Consider the following 11755-nt stretch of genomic DNA (forward strand, 5'->3'; position numbering starts at 1 on the left):
AGTTAAAAATTAGGGCCTCTGACTTTTGCGTGCCGCCTGGGCGGGGCCTAGAATGGGAAGTGGGAGGGGCCACATGGGCATTGGGAGGGGCCACATGGGCATTGGGCGGGGCCTAGGAGATCCAGGGCCTCAGGGTGGACGCGCAGGTTCCGCCTGGAAGCCACCGTCATGGTGGCTCCCGTGGTGTATTTGGTGGTGGCGGCTCTGCTCGTTGGCTTTATCCTCTTCTTGACCCGCAGGCGGGGCCGGGCAGCAGCAGGTAGGAGATGCTGCGGCGCCAGAGCCGGTAGGGCCGCGCGTTCCCTGCCTCCTTAGCCTCTGTAGGCCGTCGCGCCGCGGCTCCTGCGCATGCGTTGGTTTGCCTGGCTGGGCTGACTGGCCGTCTGTGCTTAGCGGCGCTCTCCGCGCATCAGATAGGCCGTGCGCGTGCGCCTGCGTGCGCAACGGAGGGCTGGCGGGGACTCTCAGAGCATGATCCCAGCTCTCGGATCGAGTGTCCGGGTCCCTAACCTTTCTCCTGGCCCCCAAAGAGGGTCTCGTCTCATTTCTCTCCTCGTCCCCTGCCACTGCAGAAAGGCCAGGCCCTGGCGAACACTCCCGTCCCTCACTGGGGCAGCCCGCCGCTCTGACCCACTGGGTGCCCAGAGGTTTCCCATCCCTCCGAGGCTGGCCCTGGAGCAGTTGACAAGAAGGCGGCACCTAAGTGTTTGCTACTTGCCCAGGAGATGAATAGAGCATGAGGTGGCTCCAGGAAGCTCTGTCCGTCCCCCAGGGCACCCTCTTTCCAGTTTTGCAACCTGCCCCAAAGGCCATATCATCTACCAGGGCCCAGAAGAGATACACCTGTCATCCTCCATCCTACCCCCCTCCCCTTCATTTCTTATCACCATATGGGTATGTGCGTATGTTTCTCCCTGTCCCTGGGCCCACAGGCCACATCAGAACATCTGCCAGGGGTAGGGCACGGAGAAGCTGAGGTAAGGCAAATAGCCAGTAAATCTTCCTGGGAGGAGAGACTCAGACCCAGGTGTGCTCTCTGATTGGGATGCCAGGTAAAACCATGGCAGGTGGTGTTAGGCAAGAGATAAATGCCGTCCTGCAGTGGGCACTCACATGAGGTCTGAAGAGGTCAAGGTGGGCTTCCTAGAGGAGGTAGAGCTTCAGCTCCATCTTCTAGAGTGGTAGTCTCCTAACAGGCCAGCTGGAAAGGTGGGGCCTTAAGAGAAGAGAAAGGAATTGACACAGGTGTGAAGGAAGGGGTGATCTTGCTGCCTAGGGTTTGAGTTTGGGTTATGAAGGCTTTCACAGTCAGACTGAGAAATTGGGACTTTGTGCAGTGGACAGCGAGAGCCTGGAGAAATTTGACCAGATGAGATCAAGGCTTCCAGGATGCTGCTCCTGCTGCCATGATGTGCCATTGGGCTGCTGGACATCATCGGGGCTCTTCTCGTCCCTACAGCTGGCCGAGAGCCATTGAACAATGAGGAGGAGCTGGGAGTAGCAGGCCGAGTGGCCCAGCCTGAGCTCGATGAGCAGAGAGCCGGTGGCAGGCCTCGGCGTCGGAGGGATCTGGGCAGCCGCCTGCAAGCCCAGCGTCGAGCCCAGCGGGTAGCTTGGGCAGAAGTGGATGAGGATGAAGAGGAAGTCATCATCCCAGGTGAGAGGGGCCCAGCCTGGTGGAGAGGGGGCCTTTAGAGGGTGAGAGTACCCTGCAAAGCTGGGCAGAAGAGTGGAGTGTGAAGCCATAGTGTGGGAGGGATGTCTGGGAGCCGTAGGAGGTAGTTAGGGGAGACTTAGGACCCAGCCTCTGGTCCTGGGGACTAGCAGTCCTGGACCCTGATCCTTATTCCATTGGGCCAACTTCTTCTTCCTTCATTTTGGCTCTCAGTGCGAATCAGGAGGGCAGGGGTCTTTAGATTGACCTAGAAAGTTCCATAGTCCATTCCTTCTTTCCTAGCACTCTTCCTGGTGTGGGCACCCTCATCCCCTGAGGGCTTCACCCTAGGACTAGAGTGCCTGGCCATGAGCTTGCGCGGTTTCTAGAGTGTCATCAACCATAACCCTAGAAGTGTGTGGGGATAGAGGCTTTTTGTTGGCAGAGGCCCCCATATCCCTGGTGCTGGGAAACTAACAGTGCTCTGTGGATTGTGGGAAAGAATGTCTCTCCAGTACTCAACACCAGGCTTGAGCTAGAGGAGCTATTTGGGGCTTTTGCCCTTGGACCCTTGAGAACTAGCCCCTTTGGCTCAAAAAAAGAGGCCTTATGTCACACCATCCCTCCTGTCTCACACTTGGGGGTCAGACATCAGCGGGCCTCTAACTTTTAGCTGGCCCTGGTATAGTCCTGGGGTTTGGGCTCTCTTTTTGCCTTGGATCTCATGGGACTCATGGATAACCCTGGCGAGGGGCTGATCCCAGAACCTCAGCAGTTCCTGACCACAATGAGGATGATTTTAGATTTGGGATAGGGATAAATTTCCGCATGGGGCCCTCCTCCCCTGGAGGTTTGTCTCAGAGACAGAAACCAGGGAACTCTGAAAGTCTAAACAGTCCTGCCTGTGATTTTTTCAGACACTCAGGTGAGGAAACCTGGAGTTCCCCTCTTTAAGGCTGTGCAGCATCTAAAGTTACCTGTTTTCTTGCCCCCCTACCCCCCTCCACCTGACATACACACACCCTAGATGAATTCCCCCAGCAGCTCCCTCTAGAGGGCAGAGCTGGGCTGGTAGTATTTGCCACCCAAGAGGAGAGAGACAGGGAGTAGAGTAAATCCATCATTAGCCCTCTCTGGGCAGGACTTGAGGTGTCTTTCTCTGACCACACTCAGCCCTGGAGGAAGAAATCATCGAGAAGCCAGTGGAAACTCACCTGTCGGGGAAAATTGGAGCCAAAAAACTACGGAAGCTGGAGGAGAAACAAGCACGAAAAGCCCAGCGTGAGGCAAGCAGGAGGGATGGGGTGCAGCCCTGAGAAGTGAGAAAGGGCCCTGCCTTCCCTGTCCCCTGTGGCAGACTGACCCCCAACCCCCAGGCCCTTTGCATACTGGGCTGGGGTTTGCTGCTTGCCTGGCTCCCTTGGTCTGCGGCCCAGCCTGTTTGGGAGGTGGGCCAACTCTAGCTGGAGGTGGAGATGTCTCCCCTATGAAGGCCTTTCTCCAGGCAGAGGAGGCGGAGCGGGAGGAGCGGAAACGCCTAGAGTCCCAGCGGGAGGCAGAGTGGAAGAAGGAGGAGGAGCGGCTTCGCCTGGAGGAGGAACAGAAGGTGAGCCAGACCCCGGATGCTGACTTCTGACGCCTGCCCAGGCAGCCTTGCTTCCCACACCACCTCCCAGCACCTTCAGCCTGGAAGAGAGGTCAGGGCCAAGGGCAGGGGCAGGCCTTGGTTTATTTGGTCCCTGTGCTCTAGGCACAGCTTGTGTAAGGCTGCTATGGAAAAGGGAGCCTGAGACTAGAATTGTGAGCATGTGATTTATTGGACATACCAGAGCATTTGAAGAATATTGAGACCAAGTGGCTCAAGCAGGGCGAGGAAGAAGGAAAGGGGTCAGAGGGGTCAGGGGTGGGGGGGGTCCTGAGGGCCTCGAAGCTGTTAAGGGACACAGTCAAAGATGGTGGATCATACCAGGACCAGGTTCTTTTTGGGGCCAGGTTCTTTTTGGGGAGATGCTCATGGAATGGAGGCCACTGCAGTGAGGGTGGTGAATCAGCCTTTGTTTGCCAGGTGCTGCCTTCCTCCTGAGAACCAGGCGCCCAAGAAGGGCAGCATCACAAATATGTGGGGTATATAGGGTGAGAGCCAGGGCTGCTCAGCTAGGAAGACTCCATAGCCTGGTGCCTTTGGCCTCTGATGTCCAGAGACACTAGGTGGCAGAAGGCCTGGCTGTGAGTGCTCTAGCAACTGGCTGCCACACAGAAGAGGGAAGACATTAGTTGAGAGAATTTTCACCTTTCTGAATATTGATCCTAATAATACACCTTAAATATTCCGAGGCTCTTCTTTCCTGCACCCAGATTCTCCTACTATTAATATCATACATCGCTGAGGTGTATTTCTTACAACTAATATTAATACATTGTTATCAAGTGAACTTGGCACATCACTGTGATTTCATTAGTTTTCCCCATGTATCCTTTTTCTTTTCCAGGGTGTCATCCAAGATACCACATTACACTTAGTTGTCCTGTCTCCTTAGGTTCCTATGTCTTGTGACAGTTTCTCAAGCTTTTCTTGCTTTTGATGATCTTGACAGTTTTGAGAATGGTTGGGCAAGCAGTTTGTGAAATGCTCCTTGCTTTGCATTTGGTTGGTGTTTTTGTCATGGTTTGAGTGGTGGTTATGGATTTCTGGAATGGGGCCCTCAGGTGAAATGCCAGCCTCGACACAACATATCAAGGGTACTTTTTTTTGGTCCTTTTAGGGCCGAACCTATGGCATGTGGAGGTTCCCAGGCTAGGGGTCAAATCAGAGCTGTAGCTGCCAGCCTGTACCACAACCACAGCCACGCCAGATCCGAGCCACATCTGTGACTACGCAGCAGCTTGCAGCAGTGCCAGATCCTTAACCCACTGAGCAAGGCCAGGGATCAAACCTGCATCCTCATGGATACTAGCTGGGTTCTGAGCCACAACAGGAACTCCAAGGGTACGTATTATTGATGTGATTTATCACTAGTTAATGCTAATTTTGATTGCCTGGTTAAAGTTATGTTTGCCGGATTTTTCTACTGTAATGTTACTCTTCCTTTCCCATGCTTTTTTGGAAACAAGTCACTGTGCACAGCCCACACTTAAGGGGTGGGGAGTTACATAAAGTATTTGGACTTCTTTTGTACAGATTTAGCTTTTTTCTGTTTTTGTTTTTGTTTTGTTTTTTTTTAGGGCTGCACCTGTGGCATATGGAGGTTCCCAGGCTAGGGGTCAAATCAGAGCTACAGCTGCCAGCCTAGCCACAGCCACAGCCACACGGGATCCAAGCCACGTCTGGGACCTACACCACAGCTCACGGCAATGCCAGATCCTTTAACCCACTGAGCGAGGCCAGGGATCGAACCTGTGTCCTCATGGATACTAGTTGGGTTCGTTACTGCTGAGCCACGACAGGAACTGCAAATTTATCTTTTCTTTCTTTCAGTTGTTTATTTCTATATACATGGACTTATGGATATTTATTTCGAACTTTGTATTATAATCCAGTGCTATCTTACTTACTTTTTTTCTTAGATTGTTTCAGCTTTGGCCATTGGGAGCGTACTTTATTTTTATTTTATTTTGGGGGGAGCTTATTTTAGTTGGTTCCTGTGTACCTTTGAAATACTCTCACTGTTTTTTCACATTCTTTCTTACTTTTGACACTGCAAAATGCTCCAGGCTTATCTGGGATTTCCATGTCCCAGCTTTTGCTTCATGTTTAAACCACGTCTTTCTGAGAATTCTAGAAAATAGGTTGATTTGGGGGGAGCCTGTTGCACTAGGTGGTGGTGGTCTTGGAGCAACATGGATGGACTGAGAAATTTTCTAGAAGTTAAAGAAGTGTTAGATGGGGCTTCCTTTCTGACCAGGGCAGCTGTCCAGCTGGCTGTGTGAGTCACTGAGCCAGGGGCCCTGGAGGAGGACCAGGTGTGTGGGAAGTAGATCATAGGGTCTTTCTGGGACATGATCAATTTGAGGCGCCCGTGAGACCCAGTGGGGGTGTCACGTGGGCAGTCTATGTTTGGAAGGAGAGATTGGGGCAGGAACACAGCTGTGGCAGTCACGGGCAAGGACATGATTGTTGATGCTGTGGGCGTGGTCAGGTGGCCCAGACAGTGGAGGCGAGAGAAGGGACAGGGCTGAGTGAAGGAGACGGCGGGAAGAAGGGCCCAGGGAGCAGGAGGAGATCCAGGGAAGGTCAGGGTCTGGAAGCCAAGCGGGGAAGAGGGGATGGTTGGCTCTGCCCAGCGCCACTGAAAGGACAAAGTTATGGGACCTGATGGGTGTCCCTTGGCCTTGGTGGGTAGAGGGCATGGGTGAGGCCGTGGGTGAGCAGGAGTGGTTTTGGTGGAGCTGAGCATGCGGAAGCCAGATTGGCCTGGGCTGGAGGGATGAATGATTGGTGGGAAATGGAGCCTGGGTAGTTTTTTTGTTTGTTTGTTTGTTCTTTGTTTTTTGCTTTTTGTTTTAGGGCTGCACCGTGGCATATGAAGGTTCCCAGGCTAGGGGTCAAATCGGAGCTGTAGCTGCTGGTCTACACCACAGCCACAGCAACGCTGGATCCTTAACCCACTGAGCGATGCCAGGGATCGAACCTGCATCCTCATGGATACTAGTCAAATTCGTTTCCACTGAGCCATGACGGGAACTCTGAGCCTGAGTGTTTTTTCACAAAGTCTGGCCATGGCAGGGCAGGAAGTGGGCGGCGGAGGGGGAGGTGTTGGTGGAGGATATTATTGGGTGGGATCATGGCAGGATTTTCAGGGAGACGGAAGCTGAGCAGCTTTTGTCTGGAAGGTGATGGAACTGATGAGAAGAGGGATCCTGAGGTTCGGTTTAGGGACCAGAGGGATCAAGGTCTTGAAAGAACTCTGTTCTGAGAAAGGGCTGTGCATCCACCCCAGCATATCTAACTCTTGCCTGCTCTGTGTCCACAGGAGGAGGAGGAGAGGAGGGCCCGAGAGGAGCAGGCCCAGCGGGAGCATGAGGAGTATCTGAAACTGAAGGAGTCCTTCGTGGTGGAGGAGGAGGGCGTGGGCGAGACCATGACCGAGGAAGAGGTGGGCCCACAGACCTGGAAAACCCCCTCCCTGTGCCCACCAAGGCTGGCCACCCCATCCCTGACACCCCACTGCTCCTTGCCTGCCTCCACAGTCAGGCAGTGAGAGGCAGGTGGGCATCAGGACCAGTCAGGCTCTAGGGGCTGAGACCTTGTTTTTGGGAGGGGTGGTGCCTCAGTGCCCTCACACAGGTGGTCGGACAGGCACACAGGCAGGGCAGGCAGGTGGCATTCAGGTGGGTAGGAAGGTCCCTGAGGTCCCTGCCAGGGGGCATTCACCTTGATTCCTCTGCTTCTCTAGTCCCACAGCTTCCTGACCGAGTTCATCAACTACATTAAGGTAAGAGCCTGGGTGTCAGCTGCCTGCTTCTTTTTTTTTTTTTTTTTTTTTTTTGGTGCTTTTTAGGGTTGCACCTGCAGCATATGGAGGTTCCCAGGCTAGGCGTCTAATCGGAGCTACAGTTGCCGGCCTACACCAGAGCCACAGCAACATCAGATCTGAGCTGCGTTTGTGACCTACACCACAGCTCACAACAACGCCAGATCCTTAACCCACTGAGCGAGGCCAGGGATTGAACCCGCAACCTCATGGTTCCTAGTCGGATTTGTTTCTGCTGCGCCACAATGGTAACCCCAGCTGCCTGCTTCTTGTGTGCATTTCAAATGCATCTTCAGGGCCTAGAGGGAGTAGGCCAGAGCCGGGGCTACAGGAGTGTGCAGGGGGACCAAGAGAGGCTGAGCTCCCAAGGTCCTGGCCAGGAGAGTCCCTTCTCCTCTGACCCCAAAGGTGAAGAAGGACCTGGTCTGTGTGGGAGGCGAGAGCCTGTGATCGCTTCCTTATGCTCAGGGTTTGACAGCTTCCCTGCTCGTCAGACCCTACGCTCAATGAGTCACTATGTTTTCAAGTTTCTTCACATGTGTTTTCTGCCAGTTCTGTCACACCGAGGCTCCACTGAGGTTGAACAAGTGTCCCCTGCCATGTGTTCCTGACCGGGAGCATGGATGTCCTGGAGGGTACAGGATGGTATTTCCCTTGGAATCTAGGGCAGGGCAGCAGGTGTCCCCCCTTCTGTCTGAAGCTGCAGCGCAGGCCTCCCAAATGCTGCTCCAGGTTGCATAAGCACGTCCTGCTCTGCTTTGCTGCTAAGCAACTTCTCTCCCACGAAGGATGCGACGAGGGGAGAGGTTTTCAAGTGCAGCGCAGGGGTGCAGAGGCGGCTGAGGGAAGGAGTGCAGAGGGAGCGGAGGCGGTGGTGGGGGTGGTACTAGGGGTGCCAAGAAGCCAGGGCTTGCATAATCCTCCCCCCACCTCTCCAGGAAGAGAGCAGGGTTCCGACTTCTCCCAGCAGTGGGGGGCCAGGCTCACAGCCTGGGGGTGAGCATTCCTGAGAGGGAGGGCGCTCCCTCGGAATGTGACCCTTCCCCTCTGATGGAGCTTGTTCTCCAGCCTGGCACGCTTGATTCAGGGCTACAGCCCCGGGCAGGATATCTCCTGCTTTCTGGCTGCTGTTTGGAACTCACCGTCCCCACCTACCCCATGGGCAGCAACATAATCCTGAGTCCCTCCTCCAGGAAGCCCTCCTGCACCAGCTTCAGGTCCCCCTCTCCAAGGCAGAGAGCTGGGAAAGGGCCCTCAGAGCCCTTCCAGCCCTGACTCTCAGCTCTCAGAGGGGCAATTTTCTGGGGGTTCTCCAAACTCTTCTGGAGGTTCTCCAAACTCTTCTGGAGTTTAGAGGTCTTTGCAGCCTGTGATGGCTGATTCCCCTAGAGCTGCCGTCTGCAGGGAGGAGGGCTTCTGAAACTCAGCCCTCCTGGCTCCGAGGGGCAGGTCCCTTTCGCCTGAGGGTTTCCGAGCTGGAGGCACATTTCTGTGCCCAGCAGAGAGATGTGCGACCCAAGCACGGCTGGCTCTTATCAGTCCACTCTCCTTTCTGATGAGGTTGGTTGGTTTTTCCAAATGTACTCTGGACCCCAGCAGCCCCTCAGGCCAGGTTTTCAGCGACCCTTGGGGTGATTCCATTTTCCCACTCTGAGCTGTCACCGGGAGCCCTGCGCCCACTCCCTGCCTTGTAGCTAGAGGCCGGCTGGCCGGGTCACTTTGTGCTTACCTGTGCCCTGGCACAACGGCCGCTCACTTGCGCCCCGGCTTACACATTCGGTTTGGCATTTCCAACAGTCACATGCCATCTGCAGCTGGGGAGGTGTCACCATGTCACTCCTCCCGCAGCTCATTTGCTGTGGGAGAGTCACAGAAGTGCAAAAGACCACCTTTTCTCTATGCCATCTGTCTGTGGGGGAGGCGGGGCAGGGGCCTACATCCGCGACCTACCGTTGCTCCTGAGGGTGTGAGGGAAGCACGTGGCATGTGGCTGTGTGTGGAAAGCACTGAGCAGTGGTAGCCCCAGGTATTTTAAGAGAGGGCTTAGTGCCTTGATGAAGAGGGTGGGTGAGTAGGGCATGTCCGGGCGTGGTGCTCTCCAGTGAGCAAAAGTGAGGCAAGAATGAGCTCTACCGGGAGTTCCTGTTGTGGCTCAGTGGTAACAAACCCAACTAGTGTCCATGAGGCATGTGGATTCGATCCCTGACCTCACTCAGTGGGTTAAGCATCCAGTGCTGCCGTGAGCTGTGGTGTAGGTTGCAGATACAGCTTGGATCTAGTGTGGCTGTGGCTGTGGTGTAGGCCAGCAGGTGCAGCTCCGGTTTGACTCCTAGCCTGGGAACCTCCCATGCCAAGGGCCCTAAAACAGGGGGTGGGGGGCGGAGAATGGGTTCCACTGCTTCTCCCGAGGCCCTGGCGTGTTGGGGCCTTTGCTCTGATCTCCATGTCCTCACCTTCTCCCTGGCGGACAGTGAGCTATCGTCTTGTTAGCATTGCTTCTCCCATCCCTTCTCAGTGCCTTGTTCTGGCAGGTCTCAGCAAACACAAGTCCTAGAAAAGTTTGGGGTATTTTTGCTTTGTTTTATTTTGCTTTTGGCCGTGCTCATGGCGTGTGGAAGTTCCTGGGCAGGAGCCAAAAAAACCCAAAAAAAACCTGCACCACAGTAGCAACCTGAGCTACTGCAGTGACGACACCAGATCCCCAACCTGCTGCACCACAAGGGAAGTCTTAGAACAAGTTTGTTGGATCGCTTTTGGTGACTGTCACCCCTTCCCTTCATCTCTGTCCGAGCTGTTAGAACAGTACAGCTGGTTGCAGAGGAGAGGACGGCAGCTGTGCTTGGCTCTCCAAGCATGAGACCGTCTCAAGGTGGTCCCCCTTCCTGGGTCCACCAGGGCAGATTTCTGCCCACAAGCAAGGGAACCAGAGGGTTTATGAATGGGTATGTCTCTGGGAGAGTGTGTGAGTCTGGCTCAAAGGGAGAGAGGCTCTCCCGTAGGAATCTGCACAGGGTCTGTCCAGCTGCCCAGGGCAGATCAGATCTGAATGCCAGCCTCACAGGGTTCATAAATGTGAGAAGGATTTGCCCAAGCTCAACCCTGCTCCCTTTCCTCCCTTTGTAGCAGTCCAAGGTCGTGCTCTTGGAAGACCTGGCCTCCCAGGTGGGCCTGCGGACTCAGGTAAGCCCCGGAAGGCGGCCTGCTGTGTGGAATGTGGCCATGGGGTCTGTATGGCTGTCAGAGGGCCTGCCCTAAAGATGGAGCGTGCCGATGTCCCTTCCACCCTGCCCCCAACCAAGAGTAAGTAGAGTGCAGGACTCTCTTGGCAGCCCAGGAATCCTGCCTTTCTAACTACACAGAAAACCGGAAAACCGGCAGGGAGGAAAAGGAACAGAGTCCAAATCCCATCACTCCATCAGCCCTGTAACTGAAGCAGCCCAAAGCCAATTACCTTGACAGCTCTCTTGCAAACAGGCTGCACCAGTCTTCTCAGCCAAACGTCCCCACCACTCCTCTCCTTGTTGGGAGAAGCCTCACTCAGGGGTCCCACTGGGCCGTAGGACCAGAGCCCCTTCTCCCTGGCTCCTCCAAAGGAGAAGCATGGAATCGCATTGCAGGGTGGCCGTGAGAAGGAGATTGAGCTGTCGTGGGAGGGAGGGTGCAGGTGGGGATGGCAGCCTGCGTCTCTGCTCTGAGAACTGTTCTCCTCACAGGATACCATAAACCGCATCCAGGATCTGCTGGCCGAGGGCACTCTGACAGGTGAGAGGATGAGAGTCAGCCACTCCAGGCCCTGGTTGTGGGCAGTGGCAGCCACACGGGGCCGTAGAGGCAGGATGCCCATCTGGGTGGGGGAGCAGTGCACAGTGATGGGCATCAGGGGGGCCACAGTTACAAGGAGGACATGCCGAGACCTGGGGGTGGCTTTGGGAGACAAGGACAGGCAAGGGAGCCTAATTCGACTCACTTAGCCAGGACCGGATGCAGCCAGGAAAGGCCGGGCAGGCAGATGGCGGGGCGGGGGAGGGTTGGGCAGCTCGGGGCAGGTGGGGACGGCTCAGCCCCACGATCTGCGTGTCCCCACAGGTGTGATTGACGACCGGGGCAAGTTCATCTACATAACCCCGGAGGAACTGGCTGCCGTGGCTAACTTCATCCGACAGCGGGGCCGGGTATCCATCACGGAGCTTGCCCAGGCCAGCAACTCCCTCATCGCCTGGGGCCGGGAGCCCCCTGCCCAGGCCCCAGCCTGACTGAGCCCTTCCCTCTTGGACTCAGACCTGGCGTGCCCTACCTGGCCATACGTCTTTATCCCTCCCCACCGTCTTGGGGCAGTGATGGAGTGTGGCCAGGCGGTTCTAGATTAAAGGCCTATGAGCACTGGTGAGCTTGTTGTGACTTGGTGTGTGTGGCAGAAGGCCTGGCCTCGGGAGCTAGATGAACATCTTGGCCTCGGCATATATCTCGGGTATGTGGGTAGAGTCCTTTGGAGGCACATGGAAGTTCTGTTCTTTTGTTTGTTTCTTTTGCTTTGGTTTTTGGCTATACCTGTGGCATGTCGAAGTTCCTGGGCCAGGGATCAGACTTTTGCCACAGCAGTGACCTGAGCCACTGCAGTGGTAGTGCCGGA

At 55.2% G+C, this 11755-nt stretch overlaps 1 protein-coding gene across 1 annotated transcript; it reads left to right on the plus strand.

The window, feature by feature from the left end:
- On the plus strand, positions 92-11512 carry DDRGK1 (DDRGK domain containing 1). Its single transcript, NM_001190212.1, is given in 9 exon segments — positions 92-259; positions 1460-1657; positions 2828-2940; positions 3159-3260; positions 6625-6747; positions 7048-7086; positions 10249-10305; positions 10839-10887; positions 11212-11512. Coding segments are annotated over 9 exon segments (939 nt in total). The 5' UTR covers positions 92-168; the 3' UTR covers positions 11379-11512.

This window comes from Sus scrofa, chromosome 17, assembly GCF_000003025.6.
Source record: "Sus scrofa isolate TJ Tabasco breed Duroc chromosome 17, Sscrofa11.1, whole genome shotgun sequence".
Lineage (NCBI taxonomy): Eukaryota > Metazoa > Chordata > Mammalia > Artiodactyla > Suidae > Sus > Sus scrofa.